This window comes from Pseudomyrmex gracilis, unplaced genomic scaffold, assembly GCF_002006095.1.
Source record: "Pseudomyrmex gracilis isolate BER0280 unplaced genomic scaffold, ASM200609v1 scaffold_398, whole genome shotgun sequence".
Lineage (NCBI taxonomy): Eukaryota > Metazoa > Arthropoda > Insecta > Hymenoptera > Formicidae > Pseudomyrmex > Pseudomyrmex gracilis.
This window is the reverse complement of record NW_018020982.1, coordinates 19,592-38,015: the sequence shown is the minus strand read 5'-3', so window position 1 is coordinate 38,015 and position 18,424 is coordinate 19,592. Positions and strand designations below refer to the sequence as shown.

The window sequence follows — 18,424 nt, the reverse complement described above, 5'->3', positions numbered from 1 at the left end:
CGGTGGTGACTGGACTCATTATTAATGGTATAGCATTTTTCTTCTCATGGAGTACAACAAATCCATGTACTTAAAAATCATTAAAAATAAATTTTTCTACACATTAACCTGTACACGCTCTTACTTTACAGACTGTAATTCCTTTGAGAAAGGTCGTATCGCGCCGTCTCTAGGAACACATGTTGTTGTATCGTGCATGATTTTGGATATACTTGTCGATTACGCAGATAGAATCGTTTTGAAACCGTTGACGAGATCGGTTGAAGATTTGAGTATGTGAAGATTGAGTCCGAATAATGTGCCGAGAGTAATATTTGTGAGTTTTATTGTATAGTGCCATAAGTAATAAATTTAGACATATATATATACATTAATTATCAATTTGAAACAGAAGTGTCGAGTTTTATTTAATTGCCTTCAAGAGAACCGCTTAGTGCCGAAAAGTATTTTACCCACGCGCCTACAGTATTAATTTATTTGAGAAGTCGGATACATCTTTAGTATACCCTACAGTTAATTTATTTCAGAAGTGTGGGATATATCCTCAATATATCTTACAGTAATTTATTTTCAGAAGCGGGATCGGATTTCAGATAGGATTTCAGATCGGATTTTAGATCGTTCGATCTATCAAAAAGATTGACGACTGATTTATTAAATTCGGTGTGCTGGTCGATTTGTGCGGTAAATAGCAGCGGCTAACGTAAATTGTAAGTAGATTAACACTAGAAAGTAAAATCAATGTAATTTGCAAGCAACATTGTTGAAAAAATTAGTGAGATTTGCCGTTTGAAATTTGTCGTTTGTGAAACCGGAAGTGATCGGTGGCAAGGAACATTCTCGATTCTTTGAGCCGGAAGCCTATACGTGGAGAGAGAAGCTTTCGATTCGTGGAGCCGTTAGTATCACGTGATTGAAGGTTCTCGATCCTTCGGACCGGAAGTGCGTGGTTAAGAAGTTCTCGAACGTTTTTGAAAATCCGTAGATTCATTGTCTATTCTTTTAGCAACGCCGTTCGGGGCGCTGGTTATCGTGTCGATAGCGAACGGATTACCGACAGTGTATTTCTGACTGGAATCGGACATGAATCGGGATAGTTTAACAGCGTTACATATAAATGAGTTGCGCGCGCTTGCTTTGCGTTTGAGACTCGATACTAAAGGATCACGTGTGAACATTTTAGACGTCATAGTGGATCATTACGATCGAGTTGGATGGCCAGAACAATTGCATGAGTCAATTTTATCTGATAATTCGCAAGAGCCAGCAAATGAAAATCCCGTGAATGTGGCAGGTGGTAGTGAACCGCCAAGAATTTACCGTGAAGTTGCCGACATGCATTGCCAGTATCGAAGTAATTCGCATGAGCCGCGAGTATTTGCCGATGGTTCTTCTGTTGTATGGCAAACGTGTAAAATGTGCTGAGAAATTGATACCAACCTTTTCTGGAAAAGAAGAAGAGAATGTTGTTAAGTGGCTTGAAAGAATTAGTAATGTTGCTCGAATATATTGTTTTGAAAACAATGTCATATTACTTGCCGCTGTGTGTCAATTGAAAGACCGTGCATCTGATTGGTACAATAGACAACCGCTAGAATCAGTGTCCACGTGGGAAGAATTTAAATTTTAACTAAGGCGATATTTTGAACGTAAAGAATCTTTTACGGCTACATTGTCTCGTGTCAGCTCTCGTATTTGAAAGTCGCATGTCGAAAAATTTATTGATTATGCCGAATCAAAATTGAATTTGATGTAATCGTTAACACTTTCCGAGAAAGAAAAAATAGAAGTACTGGCGGATGGAGTGAAAGATTTTTATCTACGAAGACTGGTGTTGAATACTTGGATTGATAACGTTCCTGATTTTATTGACCATGTGCGCAAGATTACAGAAGACAGTGTCGTGCGAAAAGGAGAATCATTCAAGTTCATTCAAAAAGAGGAACTTTTGTCGACAAAACTAATTTAAGTGATAAGAAGACATGTTTTACTTGCAAGAGGCCAGGTCATTTGTCCAAGGATTGCAAATTGCTAAAGTAACTTGCTTCAAGTGTGACCAGATCGGTCATTTGGCTAACGCCTGTACGTCGAAGGAAGGCAGCCACATTTCTTCTGTCAATCATCTGAATCAACAGTCATCTACTTCTGCGTAATTGCCGTCTACATCGTTTCACCATGCGAATGAGGTCTTGCTGATCGGTGATAGTGAGACTAGGTTATGTATTCTTATTCGTCGAGTAAATCATGATAAGATAACAATTCTCGCTCTAGTCAATACAGGTAGTCCAGTTAATTTAATTAAAAAATCGGTATACGAAAAATTGTTTAATAATAGAGAATTATTTAAAGTTAAGAAAGAAATTAGTTATAAAGACATTAATGAATCTCCACTATCTATTTATGTAAAATATACGATCAGATTTTTCTTGAAAATATTAAAGACTCTTGATTTGACATTACCTTTTTGGTTGTTGCCGATCAAACTATGCGTTATGATGTCATTATTGGACGTGACTTTATCAATGACTCTAATTTAAAGTTGACATACTATAATAATCGTTTTACTTTTGAAACTATAAATAATGTTGAAAGATTAGCTCAAGATATTTTGTCTATTGATGTTGTTGAGGTTAAAGAAAAATATGATGTGATAACTAATAATTTAAATAATGATTTAGATGTTCAATGCCGACGTGAATTGTTAAATATTTTTGAAGGGGTAGATAATATGGAAATCGAACAGGTCAATGACAATTATAATGTACAAGTGTATTTAAAAGATAATTCACTGTTTAGATACGCGCCTAGACGAATGTCAAATATGGAGGAAGATGAGCTACAAAGTATTACCGATGACTTGTTAAAGCAAGGTATTATTCAGCTTAGTGTATCGCCATATTGTTCACGAGTCATCTTGGTGTCACGAAGGAACGGAAAAAAGAGAGTGTGCGTGGATTTGAGACCGCTCAATCAAAGGGTATATCCGCAAAACTATCCATTCCCGATAATTGAAGATCAATTAGATAAGTTATACGGTAAACAAATTTTTACAAAATTAGATTTAAAGGATGGATACTACCAAATTGCTATACATTCGGATCATACAAAATATTTCTCTTCTGCAACTCCTTCGGGGCAATACGAATTTGTTAAGATGCCGTTTGGATATTCCGAAGCGCCGAATTCCAAGAAAGAGTTTTACAAATTTTTGATCCATTGATACGTACTAATAAAATTTTAATATATATGGACAACATATTGATTCCGACAAACACTGTTAGAAAAAATTTAACTATTTTAAAAGAAGTACTGATATATTTAAAAAATTATAGTTTAGAATTAAATTTAGAGAAATGTACCTTTTTGCGTAAGAAAATTGAATATTTGGGCTATCTAATTACGGCAGATAGTATTACTATGTGCGAGCGTCACATTGAANCTATTTTAAATTTTCCGAAACCTAAAAATATAAGAGAATTGCAAAGCTTTTTAGGATTAACAAATTACTTTTGACGATTTATTAAAGACTATTCACTCAAGATTGTGCCGTTACAAGCGTTGACAAAAAAGAATGTTCAATTTATTTTTGACGAAAATTGTGAACGAGCGTTTAAACAATTGAAAAAAGAATTGACTTTATCTCCTGTATTATGTATATATAATCCCAAGGCAGAAACAGAATTACATACCGACGCTAGTAGTCGCGGATTTGGCGCAATTCTTTTGCAGAAACAGACTAATGGTTCTATGGCACCTATAGCGTATTTTAGTCGTGCAACGTCTGATGCCGAGAAAAATTATCATAGTTATGAACTAGAAACTTCGGCTATTGTTAAAGCTGTTGAGCGTTTTTATGTGTATTTGCAAGGAATAAGTTTTCGAATTGTAACTGACTGTAATTCTTTGGTTGTGGCAATGAAAAAGATTAATATAAATCCAAGGATTGCAAGATAGAGTTTAGTTCTCCAAAATGAAAAATTTGAATTGATTCATAGAGCTTCTAGTAAAATGGTGCATGTAGATTGGCTGAGTCGTAATGTCATGAACATAAATGTAATTTCTATAGAAGATGAACTAATGTATAAACAATTAACTGATCCTACAATTAAAGAATTGGCGGAAGAACTGGAAACTAAGGATCATAAGTATTTTGTATTAATTGAAGGTCTTGTTTTTTGTAAGTGTGCCGATAAAAATTTATTTGTAGTTCCAGAAAATATGATTAATAGTGTTATACGTATTTATTACGATGATATGGGACATGTTGATATAGATAAGACCATACATAGAATATTAGGCCATTATTAGTTTCCGTGTCTTAAATTGCGAGTTACACAATATATTGAAAATTGCGTTAAATGTTTAAGCTACTCATTAGTTAGAGGAAAACCAGAAGGCGAACTGGAAATTTATGAGAAAATTGCTTTGCCGTTACATACGTTACATCTTTATCATTTTGGGCCATTAGAATCTACCAATGATAAATTTAAATATATTCTAGTTATTATTGACGCATTTACAAAATTTACATGGCTTTTTCCTACAAAGTCAACTACAACGGATGAAGTTTTAAATGTTTGAGTATTCTCTTTGATTTATTTGGATTACCGGAACAAATAATTAGTGATCGTGGAACAGCTTTTACTTCAAAGAATTTTGCTCACTATTTAAATGAACGGAAAATAAAACATGTTATGTGTGCCGTTGCTTCACCCTGGGCTAATGGTCAGGTTGAAAGAGTTAATCGTTTTCTCAAGTCAACTTTAGCTAAAATATCTGATAATCCTGCCGAATGGAAAAGTGTATTAGGTAAAGCTTAATTTGTTATTACTAATACATTGCATAAGTCAATTAATGCTACGCCAAGTAAAATACTCCTAGGTTATGATCCAGCGTCAAAAAGAAGACAATGAATTAAGAGAATTTATTGATAAATTAGCGCAATTAGATATAGATATAGAACAAGAAAGAATGGAATTACGTGATTCTGCTCAGATTGTAAATCGCGCCGTGCAAGAACATAATAAAGTACGTTATAATAAGAAACATAAGAAACCTACAAAATACAAAAAAGGTGACCTTGAACTTGTAAGAATTTTGCAGCATAAACCAGAAGAAAATCAAAAGTTGCTGCCGAAATATAAAGGTCCTTATCGTATTAAAGCCGTTCTGAAAAATAATAGATTTGTTGTGACTGAAATTCCTGGATATAATATTACACAGAAGTCTATGAATACCATTCTTCCTTCCGATAAACTTAAACCTTGGATAAGAGTAAACAAGAATAAATCTATTGTTAAAAATCAAAATCAATAATTATTGTGAGAATTTATGTTAAGTTTAGTTGCCGCTCTATTATTGTAAGAAGTATATTTTTGTAAGATAAATGTATTTATGCGTTATAGTTCGAGGACAAACTAAGTGTCAGGATAGCCGAAGTTGTAAGCGCCTGAAAGAGAATTCTGTTTAAATATTTCGCGCGACTTTGCCGAATGGCTTGATATGTATTGCCTTGTAGCTAGTGCTTTTGTCTGTATTATTATAATTCCCTTGAGAAATTATCCTCGTATCGCGCCATCTCTAGGAACACATATTGTTGTATCGTGCATGATTTTGGATACTTGCCGATTACGCAGAGAAAGTCGTTTTGAAACTGTTGACGAGATCGGTCGTAGATTTGAGTATGTGAAGATTGAGTCCGAATAATGTGCCGAGAGTAATATTTGTGAGTTTTATTGTATAGTGCCATAAGTAATAAATTTAGACATATATATACATTAATTATCAATTTGAAACAGAAGTGCCGAGTTTTATTTAATTGTCCTCAAGAGAATCGCTTAGTGCCAAAAAGTATTTTACCCACGCGCCTACAGTATTAATTTATTTGAGAAGTCGGATACATTTTTAATATATCTTACAAGTGTTACTCATTGTGCGTTTTTGCACACAACTTCGCAGACTTGCGATCATTAGTGTTTACAAGTTAAAAGTAAAACGTTTCTAGCATGTTGCAGCGGGTGGAGAGAATGCGCACAATAATAGCAAAAACTTGCTCGAGCAAGTTTCCGCTGTTGTTGCGCATCCTCTTCTTCGCTGCAGCATGCAATAGACACGTTCCGTTTCATACATATGCGCGCGTGATTTATAGTATAGGTTTGGTTTGGTGCGTTTATGGCTCGTAGACCTACGGAAAGGTTCGTCTATACGCCAGTCTATAGTCATTTTTTTTTTATCCTCAGAACGTAAGGGGGGATTGTTGTGCAGCACTACTACCACGCGGTACGCGGCCGTCTTTCACAGTGAGCGTGCCCATCTGTGTCAGGCTCGTGCTCAGGGTAATGTGACTGTGACCGCTTTGTGGGAAAAGGATTAATTCGAGGGGGGATTATACTCGAATTAATTATTGGAGGTTCGATTTAGTTCGCCGATCAACCGATAAACTCGGTTGAAGGAGACCGGCCTGGAAAAAAATCCTTAGGTGGTAAGCGGATTCGAACTCGAGTCCTCCGAGTTCGCAGCCCCTGCACTCAGGCCGCGAGACCACTGGGCCGGTCGATTTATAGTATACGTAACGTGTACTATGGATAAATGCGTTCATAAAACGGAACGCATCTTATAAACGTCTCACAACTGTAAACACTGACAATCACACATACACACACGCGCGCGCGCTCGTGAATTGCGTTGAATTTAACGACCAGCGTTTATTGGCTCAATTCTCAAATACAAATTTATTTACATACAAAACGAGCCATTCTGAGCTTTGTGATTGGTCAAATTTTTCAATCTATACGATTAACGTCACGTTTAGAAACATCACTCGTGTACACACGAGCGTCATTCTATCTTTGTTTTATATTTAATGAGCAATAAAGATAAAATATACACAAGTGATGTTTCTGAATGCAACCCAACTATGGCCGTACGACAAAATATAGTTCGTTTTGCATGCAAACAAAATCTTATGGCATGGCTATCTTGAAAAGAGTTGAAATGAAAAGTTAACAGTCACCGATAACACAGGCCCACAAAACAACTTTTTGTTCTGCGCCATGAATACCAGTATGATATTCCCATACATTTTTTCCTGCTGAACACGAATTCGCAACCCGTTTATCCCGTACACGTCAGAATTTTTTCCTAACCTCAAAAAACATCAAAACGCATGAAAACCATCAAAAAACATAACTTTATCAATCGAATCATCCCCCAAAACCATTTAACCCTACAACCCAATAACCTCTCAACGCCATTACCCCTTAATTCAATAACTCCATAATCCCTTAACCCTAAAACCCCAGTAGTGGAGAGATCTTGTACGGGGAAACCGAAAAATCTCATGTATTTTTCAATAAGCCTATAACTCACTTATACCAGGAACTTTATACCCTTGAAAAAGAAAAACTTTATTACAAGGATGCTTTTTTACGCTTGAGACATTTCTCTATCATACATACTGAGTAAATCATACGACTAAAAATATCGTTACTCATGTTTAGTTGTTATAATAAAAAATCCTGCTACTTCAGAGAACACTGGAAATGGTGACACTGCTTCATGAGAAGATGTGTGGAATGATCCACTTTCCAATTCTCTGAAGTAACGAAACCAGCAAAGGCGCGCTGCCGTGCAGGTGGGCGGTAGGGTGTAAGGATGAAGCCGGAGTGTGTCCGACGACGAGTTGACATTGTCCTCGTCAAAATCGGAAAGCCCCCATACTTAGTCTTAGGGAGGTGTGGGGGTTATCACCCCTAGGCCGGTGACTCGCCCGCGATCGGAGTTATGTCCTTGATGGTTTTCATGCGTTTTAATATGTTTTTTGAGGTTAGAAAAAAATCCTGACGTGTACGAGATAAACGGGTTGCGGATTCGTGTTCGGCGGGAAAAAAACATGGGAATATCATACTGGCATTCATGGCGCAGAAAAAAAAGTTTTTTTGTGGGTCTGTATAATATATAACTAAATTAAGTTAAAAAGAGTCTAAAAATGTAACTAAGTTAAGTTAAAATTATTTTACTTTTTAACTTTTTAACTCAACTTTTATCTTTTTAACTAGACATTATTCAATTCTGCATAATATACATTTTTTATGTTGTAATTTGCAACTTGAACCGATCTTACACCTATTGTTGACATATTTTAGTTTTTCTTTGCAACTTTAACTTCTCTTTGATCTGTTAATTCTTTCATTAGGATCTTTTCATTTATCATATGACTTGACGCACCACTATTTATCACTTGAACTTATTTTTCACATTTAAGGCACTCAGTCCTGCTGTAAAGCATATCTTTTCTATATTCTTTTATTGGTGTATTTATTTGTCAAATAACAGTCTTCTTTTGCGTAGTTGAATCTCTTGCAGTAAAAGCACTGCTTCTTTGAAAAATCAGTTTTTCTCCACATAATTTGTATTTAACATATAGAGCACTTCTTTTTTGTGCAGTCTTTAAGATGTCCTTTTCTTTTGCAACTATAACAGATAACAACAGAGTTTAGTTACTGTTCTTATTCTCGCTGTTCTTACTCTCAGCTGTGAATGATACACTTGAGTTCTCACTGCGTCCTTACTTCATCTTGCATTCTTCTAACACCAATCTTGCACAAAGATTATCTAGTCTTTTATGATTTTTGCATTGAGTTCTATGCACTGCCAAAATGTTATATTCTTCTAGGAATACAGTAGTGCCTCGCAAATGTGTCGCATTTTTGCCTTAGTATTAGGGAGTGATAGGCAGTCCCGATCAATTCAAATTACGAAATGTCGGTAAAACAGAATGTTCAGCATCTTCTTAAAGCTTTTTAGTGGCTAAAGAACTTCAAAACTCCGTCTATACTCTAATTTGCAAAAGAAAGTCCGATTATTAGGTCGGCGAGTTCAATCACGGGCAGGCGCACTAAAACATCACTCCGGAATTTGTGCTAATCGGAAACAGCATGCAAGCTGTCCGAGAAGGCAATAGCCTAGGTGTCAAGTGACAGATGCGGTATTAGAGAGTAACATGCTTATAATTACTAGTAACAGTTGCCAACTTAATAGAATATAGTGGAGAGAAGAGCCAAAACAGATAGCGCCAACTTAACAATGTGAAGAACATGTTGAGTAATATTTTTTTACATTAAAGAAGTTGTACACGAAAAATTTATGTAAGCGAGTTAGTAATCGCAATCAATTTACACGTCAATTTACAGTTCTACTACAATGTTGTGAGACGCTTTTATGAAGATGTCAGAAAACGATTAAAATTGTGGTGAGAGAAAAACTCGGTGTTTTATCACGACAACACACCCGTCTACTGTTCATTTAACATGTACTTTTTGCCTAATAATTTGATGACCATCGTTCTCCATTCACCAGATTTGGTCCTTTGGAAACTTCTGTTTATTTTTTATATTCAAATAAAAACAAAAAATTCTTTATATTAAAATGAAAGCTGAAAGACCGGCGTTTTGATACTTATTAAGGAAATTCAAACAGAATCGTAGGCAATGTTTGACACGTTCAAAAAGAACTTTCAGGAAGTCTCCAAGCAATAGCGAACGCTACAATCGATGTGGAGGTGCTGAAAAAAACTTATTCGAACATGACAACAAATGCTAATCAATAATGTAAGTTTTTAAAATTTTACAGCGTCAGTCCGAGGAATTTTGGGTAATTATGCAGACAGGGGAGCCATCTCTGATTTGAATTATTTTTACATATGTTGTCAAAGTCATTGTCCCGAGTAATAATGTGAAGGTTTTAGGCGGGGATCGTTGTTTGGTAAAAAGTTACAAGGAGAAGAAGTTTTATGAATAAATTCTTATTTTTCGGCCTCACGTACATTTCGTTCGTGTTTCAAGCGTGTAAACAAGAGGAGGGCTTCGCCTCTCCTCGTGCCTCTCCCCTGTCAAGAAAAAATAAAAAATATAAAGAGGGGCGCAGTCCCCCTCCTGCCTACGCACTTCACACGCGAACGAAATGTATGTGAGATCGAAAAATAAGAATTCATTTACGAAACTTTTTATGTGAACCTTTTAGGACACAACAGTACCAAAGCGTATAAACAAACGCTAACATGTGCACACACACTGACAAACACACGTACAAACGCAGAACACATATTGATACATAGGATGTCGAGAAATTGCATATTGTTCAGTAGACTTCTTTCTTTTGTAACTTTTTACCAAACAACGACCCCCGCGTAAAACCTTCACATTATTACTCGAGACAATGACCTTGACAACATATGTAAAAATAATTCAAATCGGAGGTGGCTTCTCTAATCTGCATAATTATCGAATTTTGGATCACATTTTGTAAAAACTATGTTTCAAGCTGTGAAGAAATGGAAGACAATTTCAGCAACTCCTGTGAGATGTAATCTAAATAAATTTTGTTTTGTTCGAAACATAAAGTTCTTTCAATAAGCTGTACAGTACGGAGCACCATATTGTGTGCTGTGAGGAGAAGTAGTTCTCCTCAGGCCACCTCTTACTACCACGCGCCAGCGGCCCGAGATTTAATCCATATATCGGCATGGTTACCGATAATACCTATTATCGACGATGATAATACCAATGACATGGTAACCTGACGCGGTTACCAATAATACCGACAGTCATATGTTATCATAATATTATTACAAACATTGAAAAGATTAACTCTGTATTAAAAGTGATTTATATTCAGTAATTTATATCAAATACTTATGTATTTAATTATTAGCTTTTACGTGATATGAGAAACTTACTTACGGTAAATGTAAAAAAGTAAAATATATTTAAATAAGAGAGTAAAACCATGACAATAAATAAATGTCATAGTGATCCAATTATTAAAATAGTAAGAATAAAAAATAAAACACTATAATAAAGTTGTATAATTAGCGTTAAATTTTTTTTAAAATATCAAAAATAAAAACTAGTAAGGCAATATTATGATGGTTATGTTTATATATAAATGTATATATAGTTTATATATAAATATATATATATATATTCAGTTGTATACGTATATATCTTCATGGTTGACAGAGACAACATACTTTGAACAGTAACTTTCTCTCTGTCTATCAATGTCTGTGGTGAGATCAGGGCCTACTGTTTCATACCTAATCTGCCATCACCCCTTAATCTCTTTCATTTCTCTTCACCCCCACTATTTTTCTATCTCCATTTTTCCACTACTATTCTATCAATCAGCGAAGACTTGTTTTTCCCTCACTTTGCTAGACAAAGATGAGGCTACTGATCAACACCAGCTGTCTCTCTCAACGTTGAAGACATTCTCTTAACATGGCAAAGATAGGGAACGCTCAGTCTATATATTTTACGTCTATAGCTTAACTATGCCTTGTCAAGAAATATTACAATCTTTCCGCGGCTTTATTTTGACAACTAAACAGTCAATAATTCTAACCCTTTCTAAACCGTTTTTATAGTATTCATATGATAATAATCTACCGCATTCTAGTTTTTTTTTAGCAGTGTCGCAAATATAGTTTGACAGCTAGAGTTTGAAATGTGACTTTTTCAATGGGTTTACGCATATGACACATGTAAAAAGTGTCATTTATAATTGCAATTATCTCAACTTTGGAACGGTCAAACATTTAGAAATTTTACAAGCGCTTACAAAGCCTTTTACTTAATATGTGGCTTAAATTTGGAAGAGTTGGAAGAAAATCGATTCTACCCGATAAATGCAACCAAACTGGTTTTTTAAATCTATGTAGGAGAAGGTTGGTTAGTATTGGACACAAGTTGTTTTACGTGTTTGCCGCTAGATGCAGCCCTTGTCAAGCAACCGGTGTATTGACTGAAAGAGAAAAGTACAGCCGACGCAATATTAAACATACGGCAGTGGTGTTCACAATTGGCAGTAAATTTTATTTTATTTAAGTTGTTGTGAGTAAACGAAGATAAGTTCTGATTGTAATAGCTTGCCTAAAAGTAAATATAATTAGGTTTTTAGAGAGAGTTTATTGTTAGAAACAACGTTTATTATGCTCTATGTTGTAGGCGGTAAATCTCGTTACGCTTATCACTACGTATGTGGCGGCCGGCTTTTCGTCGCGCTCGGGTTGTATCACACAATCTTTATGGTATGATAAAACTTAAATCCTTACGACATGTTTTGTATTTTAAGACAATATGGGCAAAATACATAAAAAATGGGAAGATAAAAATATAAAAGAAGCTAAAGAAAAAATTTGGACTAAAAAATGATTATAAGAGAAGCAAGCGAGACATATCCTTTCCTAAAAGTACACTGTTTATTTTATGTACTTATGTTAATTTCTAAAAAAATGAGTACATATTCAGAAAAACGGAGCACGTCGGAAGTCAATGATTTTGACATATGTTGTCAAGGGCACCTCCCTAAACAACAATCTGAAAGTTTTAGCCGTCGCTTGTTGTTTGTTAAAAGATTATAAACAAAAAAATTATAAATGAACTCTTACTTTTCGACACCATGTACGTTTTGTTCGTGTAGGCAGGAGGGACTGCGCCCCTCCGCAGGAGAAAGAACTTCGCCCCTTCTCCTGCTTCTCCCTCGCGAAAAAATGAATAATTCAATTAAGTGTCGCTTTATGTTGAGAGTATATGTACGTTTGGTTTGCGGGAAGGCGAGCTCTTTCCATCTACACGCTTACAACACAAACAAAATGTACACGGTGTCGGAAAATAACAGTTTATTGACGCAACTTCTTTTGTTTATCATTTTTAACAAACAACGAGCGACGGCTAAAACCTTCAGATTGTTGTTTAGAGAGGTATCCTTGACAACATATGTCAAGGCCATTGACCTCCGAAGGTGCTCCGTTTTTCTGAATATTTACCAAAAAATTTCCTGCCCAATAATAAAAGTTGTTTGTCAAACAAAACCCTACTTCTTTTTTTATTATATCATGTCCGATACAATTCTCCACAAATAAAAGTGAAAAAATGTACTAACTATAGAAAGTACAAAAAACTGATTACTATTAATATTTTAGAAACACAGGTTTTAAGAGGTCTTTTAATATAAAAATAATTTTCTATGAAGGGTGGCTTGATCAAATTTAGTTATTCAAAAAAACCTATTTACAAAAAAGCTTAAGTGTCCGATACTATCCGACCTTCCTCTAAGTATAAAGGATGTGTAAAAAGTACCGGAAAGGCAAAAATCTCAAAAACTAAGCATTTTAGAAAACAATGTTTTAGACAAAAGTTTGAGGGTTTAAAAATTCAATTTACTGATCTTATCAGTTTGATTTTAGATGGCGTCGCCAAGGTCAGATCAGTTTTTTGAATAGAACTCTCTATTTTTTATTGCATATTGTTGTAGCTTAATTCAAAAGTAAGACAGTAAAACGTTTGATTTGTAAATACAAAACAAAATATCTTTAAGGTCAAGTGACGAGCAAAGATGTATCATATATTTAACAAGCATTACAAGTAACATTAATTTAGGGCGGCAATTACAAACAAAGATTAATATAAAGTGGCAAAACGTTTCATCATACTTGAGCTATCTTCAGTTGCACAAATATGTTGTACAAAATACGCTTGTGATAGTACAAAAGAAGCCGCGAAGAAACAAGTGATAAAAATATAAAATTAAGTGTCATGTCAAGATTCGTCAATCTTCAAACGTGTGCTCATATCTTGTTAAAAAGATGTCCAAAAATAAAAAATAGTCAGATAATAAAATTGTTCTGTAATCAAAGTAAATATAGAACACATAATCGCGCGCGCGAGAGACGCGAACAAACAAAAAACCGCACTTAACTTACATGTGAGAAAACAATCAAATGGTTGTCCAGAAGGCAAAAAGCAACAACTTTATGTACATATCCCTTCTTACGAAATAAACAAAAGGGATACCACCGAGAAAATTTAAAAGCGTGAACGTTTAATTTTGTTCAATAAATCAGAATAGGATTTGCCCAATTACATGCCACATTATATGCCACTTTATATTAATCTGTTTGTAATTGCCTCTAAATTAATTTTGCTTGTCATTACTTCTTGTTACATGTACGAGACATCTTCTTTGCTCGTCAATTGACATTAAAGATAGTTTGTTTTATTCAAGAACTTTTCATAACACTATAATGAAATTTATTTTCATTAAGTACTGTTATGTCCTGCGACTCCACGGTTCCCTTCTTTATGCAACGCAGTATGGTGAACACTCGGTAGAAACACATTTTATTTTAAACAAAAACGCAGAGATAAAACGCAGACTTAACAGAAAACTCCCCGATAGAGAACAGGAGATCGATCTGAGAAAACACGCGACAGTAAAAATTGAGTGAACTCAGAACGAAACCGCGCTCCTTAACGAAATAAAACGATAACTCCGAGAAACGAAAATCCAAGCTCCGCAGCCGAATAAATGCCGGACACATGCAATAACAATTCACATGTGCCAAGAACGACTAGGCAAAATTAATAAATCTCCTTATCTCCGGAAGGGAAATTTTCAACGGCTGGGAACGCTCGAGACCCACTAATAAACAATTCTGCCAGACAAAAATTATCTTAATAGTTTAAACACCAGCTGCAAAGCGCAGGAGACGCTGTCGCACAGATGGTGTCTACTTTAATAGACTTTTAACAATTTAGAAATCACCACCGTTTTTGGTGGAAGCGGGCGAACCGATCAAGCGCTCTGATTGGAAGCCCCGTGGCTACCAAAAAGCGCATATAAAGCGACACTCCCACGAACAAAAGCAGAAAGAATCTGGAGTGCGCCGGGAAAAATCTAAGAAATCGCTACCGAGTTCCACCGCGGTTGTAACAAGTGCGTGCAGGTGCAAAGTGCGAGTCAACCGCCAAACTTGAAGACCATTCAGGCTCGACGGCCGGTTGTTGCAACGGAGGAACCACCTTTGAGCTCAACCACAGCACAGGTCTCTCCACCGATCGAAACCGCTGAGTCACCAATAAATAGTAAGTAGTAGATTGAGTTATCAATTCAAGACCTCCCCCCCCACACAAGAAAAAGAGAATAATAAGATAATAGAAATAACAAAAAGGAGGAAGAGAGAGAGAAACCTCACAGTCAAATTTAAATTCAGAAATTGACTGTAGATTTGCTCTTAGAAAACTGGGCATTTTTCTTATTAAAATCATTCATTTAAGTGAACAATAAAGGAATTTCCCGCGCTACGATAAGAGCTCCCCGCATTCAGCGTAACCGGGCCCTGCGACGTGCCGCCCTCGCGCTACACCGAGCGGAGCCGAACAGGCCTCTACGACTCGGCTCCTCTCCGACCCGCGCTACGGTTAGGGAACCAGCGACCCAAACCGAGACTACGCCACACACACACACACGCACACACAAGCAAATTTGAATCATTGCCCTACTACACACACACAGGCAAAAAACTCGGACCACGAAAGCGACGCCAATTCGTGGTACGAGCCTCCTTCGTACTCTCCTGTACCCCTCGAAGATGATCCCCGTGTCCTCTTTGAAAACTCTCCCCCTCTTTGAAACTCGACTCCTACCCCTCTTCCCGATTCCGACTCGGATGTAGAGGTAATCTTTGAACGCCTCACTCCTTCCCCTTCCTCCTCTCGGTCAGACACCCTTACATCTCCCCCTGTCAACCTTCCAATTAATTTCCTGTCACACCTTTTTCGCTATCCACGGTCATACTCACCAATATCCCTCGGCAGATTAACCATAGACCTTAATCGTATAACACCCAAAGAACTTGACAGAATGATACCCAAACTCCCCTTTTTTGAAATAATTTTTGTTATCTTGCCATACTCCCGTGCCCATTTTTGTTCCCGAAGCCCTCTTCCACCCATACTATCCTCTTACCCGTTAACCTCCAATTTTTCCTAAAGTAACTTCAAGCCACGGATCGGCTACTCACACACACACACAACCATGACAGCATTACACATGTAAATTCCACGGGGGACTCTAAATACTCACATACACATCCACGCACACACAACACGTCCCCACCGGCCTCCGAGTGATGATCCGCCGCTATTGTAAAACTCGCGTTACACTTACTGTTTGTCGAATTAGTTTTTGTTACAAAAGGTGATGAGGTGTTAAGTATAAACACCTCATCACCTTTTGTAACAAAAACTAATTCGACAAACATTGTAATTATAAATGAGAAATAAAACATAAATATTTTAGCATAAAAAAAAATAAATTGTGTAGCAACTAATTCGTTAATTAAGACTTGACCTCGTACATTTTCCCGTCCCTACGATCGCACGGTCTCGTCCCTAGTCCTTGGAGCCACCGCTCCAGACTTTAAAAAGAGACCACCGAAAGAGAATACACAGGACGGAATAATATCGGCACGCGCCGTTGACCCATCCGTGATTATAAACAACTCGCTCGACTCGCACACAGATAGATTTCTGCATCTTCTGTGTCGAGAATCTAAAACAAAACGTCCAGCTGTTGCGTACCACCATAGCCCGACCGTATCTATGGACCAGGACGTAACAGTACTTTTTGAGTTATGAGAGTTGCATGTTAAAGTACTCGGTCGGATTTACACTTTTTGTGTGTGTGATCTAGCCACTTAAGGCACGATCAGTGTGTGTATACATATACATATACATATACATATACATATACATATACATATACATATACATATACATACATATATATACATACATATATTAAGAATTGGAATTAATTTGTAACGTTTTTTTAATGAAAAAAATTATTTATTTTAAATATAAATAAAAAAATACATTAATTAAAGTATTGCCCATCGCTTTTTACTACTTTTAACCATCTTTCGGGCAGGGGACGAATACCGTGGAAGAACGCTTCGTCTTTAGATGCAATCCACGAATCGACCCATTTTTGACAATCTTCGTAAGAAGTGAACTTCTGCTCAGACAGGCTATGAGCCATCAAACGAAACAAATGGTAATCAGAAGAAGCAACATCTGGAAAATACGGCGGGGAGGACTTCTCATTGAAGTGTTTCCAAGTATGTTTGAACCGGTTTTGCGACGTGCGGACAAGCATTGTCGTGCAGCAAAATGACTTTGTCGTGTCTTTTGTAGTATTCCGACCGTTTTTCTTTCAATGCACGGCTCAAGCGCATTAATTGTAGTCGGTAGCAATCTCCAGTTATGGTTTCATTCGGTTTCAGCAGTTCATAATAAATCACACCCTTCTGATCCCACCAAATACAGAGCAGGAGCTTAGACTTATATATATTCGGCTTTGCCACTGATGTTGATGGTTGGCCGGGATTAACCCATAACTTTCTGCGCTTCGGATTGTCGTAATGGATCCATTTTTCAGCACCGGTGACAATTCGATGCAAAAAACCTTTTCTTTTTCCCGTTGAAGCAGCAGTTCACACATCAAAAAACGCCTCTCAATGTTCCTTTCAATTCATATGGGATCCAATGTCCTTTCTTCTGGATCATGCCCAAACTTTTAAAACGTTTTCCTACCGTTGATAAGTCAACTCTCAATGATGTAGACAATTCTTGAAATGTTTCACATGAGTCTTCATTAAGCAATGCCTCCAAATCATTATCTTCAAATTTTTTCGGCTGGCCAGGTCGCTCTTTGTCATCCAAGTCGAAATCACTAGCTTTAAAACGTGCAAACCACTTCCGACACGTTTGCTCAGCTTATGTTCACCATACATTTCCACTAAAATACGATGAGCTTCAGCAGCACTTTTGTTCATATTAAAGTAATGAGTAAAACTCCCCGCAAAAACACTTTATTCGGCACAAATTTTGACATATTTAATAAATTATAAAGTGTTGTTATTTACGATTCAAAAAAAGGTTATGTAAAGCAAATGACGTTCAATGACTGTTTCACGATGAATACATTACTGTAGGTAACAACGAAATACTGTACTACCTACGCCATCTCTTGTAAAACGCTACAAATTAATTCCAACACCTAATATATACATATACATACACTCCTTTATACTACGGCTTGGTCAAAATTTTTGGGACACTCTGTGTGTATATATATATATATATATATATATATATATATTGTGACGTGACACTTTTTGTGTCCGTCACAAGGACATACTTCCGGCCGGCACAGGAGGCGGCGAGCTCGCGTCTTCCACTATTTAAGGGAGAGCAGCTCGATAGGGCGCGTAACGGATGCGCTCAATTTGGCAAAGGCGCGTGGCGCCTATATATTGTGTAAGGCGGTTGTGTAGTGCGTTAGGATATATGCTAACCCAAGGGTCGGCAAAACGCTGAAAACGGGCACGGGCGCCCGCGAACGCCCGCGATCGCCCGGCCTTTACGCACGCATATTATGATCATCATTATTCAGAACTAAGTAGCGCACTTATTCTTTTTGGCACCTTGAGATAAAACTGATAATACTACTACTAATATATAATATATACTAATAAACTAATATATGATAATATTAATATTAATATATACTAATATTTATT

General features: G+C 36.5%; 1 protein-coding gene across 1 annotated transcript in view; it reads right to left on the bottom strand.

The window, feature by feature from the left end:
- The window catches only part of LOC109860483 (laminin subunit beta-1-like), a 13,403-nt gene extending 12,318 nt beyond the window's left edge, over window positions 1-1,085 (bottom strand). Inside the window, exon 1 of the mRNA XM_020439583.1 lies at window positions 968-1,085. Within this exon, the coding sequence (XP_020295172.1) occupies window positions 968-1,085 (118 nt within the window). The remainder of the gene's footprint in view (window positions 1-967) is intronic.
- Between the last annotated feature and the right edge of the window lie 17,339 nt (window positions 1,086-18,424).